We start from the raw sequence: 1,556 nt of genomic DNA, 5'->3' as shown, positions 1-1,556 counted from the left end.
GGAAGGACCTTTTTTGGGGTGGGTGGGCAGAGACGTTGCTGGGCTCCAAGCAAGAAATCCCTGGGGCCCCACCTTACCGATGCACGCCCAAAGAAATTGGTTTTTGCAAACATAAATGCAGATAAATTGAAATAAATACCGAAAAAAATTGATTAGTGGTTCTCAAAGTGAGGTCCAAGGACCACCAGATGTCCCTGAAAGCCCAGGCCTATTAATAATTGTAAATAATCTGACACCAACAAAGATATATAAAATATGAACTTTTCTTTATTACAAAAGTGCACTGCAAATTACTTAAACTTTAAATATAAAAAAAAGACTTGTGGCTGCTGCTAGCTATCCAACAGGATACAGGAACTGCTCCTGGAATGGGGGGAGAGCAAAGGTCAACACACTGAGCCATTGAAGACACTCTGATGGTGCTTTGCTTATTTACACATGTCTTTAAAATATACACTACAAAATCTAATATATACAACATATACACAAACAGGGATCTGAGGACTGTACACGGTGCAGAGGAGAGCTCCATCAGCTGAAGAACTGGAGATTCTGAAACACAAAGAAACAAAACATGCAAACATGAGTGATGTGTGCTAGCAACCTGGTAGCCTGCACTGTCGGATGGATGGTGATGCTAATTCTTGAGAACAGCATTTCTTTTCAATTGTAAACATGTGAGACCAATATTTGCACAAAATGAAATTGTATTTTATTTCATCTTTTTCTTAAAAAGGTCCTCCATCTCTTTCTCGTATTAATTATTTCTCTGGAAGAATCATAAACGTTGTGTTCCCATCATCAGGTTTTCATGAGGCCTACCTGGCACTGCGATGGAGGCGTCCATCTGCCGCTCCTCTTCATTCTTTTACTTCGACCCTACACGAAACCAGAAAAGGTCTGAGATCAGTAGGCAGAAGCATGTCTTGTGCACTCTGATGGTGCTTTGCTTCCACAGTTGTGGTGTAGTGTTGCACTGTGACTCTGTGTGGTGTACATACGTAATTGAACGTGGCCGACCAGCCTGGGTGCTGCTGGGAGTGGAGCTCTTTCTCCACTCTGGCCTTTTCATAGTATCCATCCTGCTCCTCCTTTGACAGCGACCTCCTCTGAGGGCACACAGCAACACCATGTCAGCAGGTCCACTCTTGGTGCATTAAGTTGTATAATAGCTATGAATGAATCAACACATCTCAAACCTGTAAACAGTTCACTCACCATCTTGCCCAGAACGGCATTGAGAGCAGCACTGTCCCTGATTTTCAGGTCTTCCATGACCGTGATGCGCTGCTCTTTTCGGGCTTCTTTTCGGGCTTCTTGATGTATGGGAGGTCGGTCGTGCGGTTTCGTTTTCTCCGGCAAAACATAGTTATGAAAGCTACCAGGAGTGGATCATAATCGTAATCTTTCAAACTGAAAATACAATAGAAAATCGAAAGCCTGTTCTGATGGCACAGTAAACATAACAATTAATCTTTAAAAAAAATCTTCACGTACTCTGTTTAAATTTATAAAACCTTTTAATTTGAAAGGATTTAAATGAACTTCCGGGGCTT

General features: G+C 42.0%; 1 protein-coding gene across 1 annotated transcript; it reads right to left on the bottom strand.

Moving 5' to 3' along the window:
- Nucleotides 1–526: 526 nt before the first annotated feature.
- LOC142889894 (transcription factor 7-like 1-A) lies at nucleotides 527–1,294 on the bottom strand. The gene is made up of 3 exons (XM_076028568.1): nucleotides 1,219–1,294; nucleotides 1,002–1,109; nucleotides 527–879 (listed from the first exon to the last, which is right to left on the bottom strand). Exons 1-3 carry the CDS (start codon nucleotides 1,273–1,275, stop codon nucleotides 802–804), a joined length of 243 nt encoding a protein of 80 aa, XP_075884683.1. The 5' UTR covers nucleotides 1,276–1,294; the 3' UTR covers nucleotides 527–801.
- Between the last annotated feature and the right edge of the window lie 262 nt (nucleotides 1,295–1,556).

This window comes from Nelusetta ayraudi, unplaced genomic scaffold, assembly GCF_046127955.1.
Source record: "Nelusetta ayraudi isolate G7.1 ecotype Tasmania unplaced genomic scaffold, CSIRO-AGI_Nayr_v1 ptg000026l, whole genome shotgun sequence".
In the NCBI taxonomy this organism is placed as follows: Eukaryota; Metazoa; Chordata; class Actinopteri; order Tetraodontiformes; family Monacanthidae; genus Nelusetta; species Nelusetta ayraudi.
This window is presented reverse-complemented; position numbering and strand designations above follow the sequence as displayed.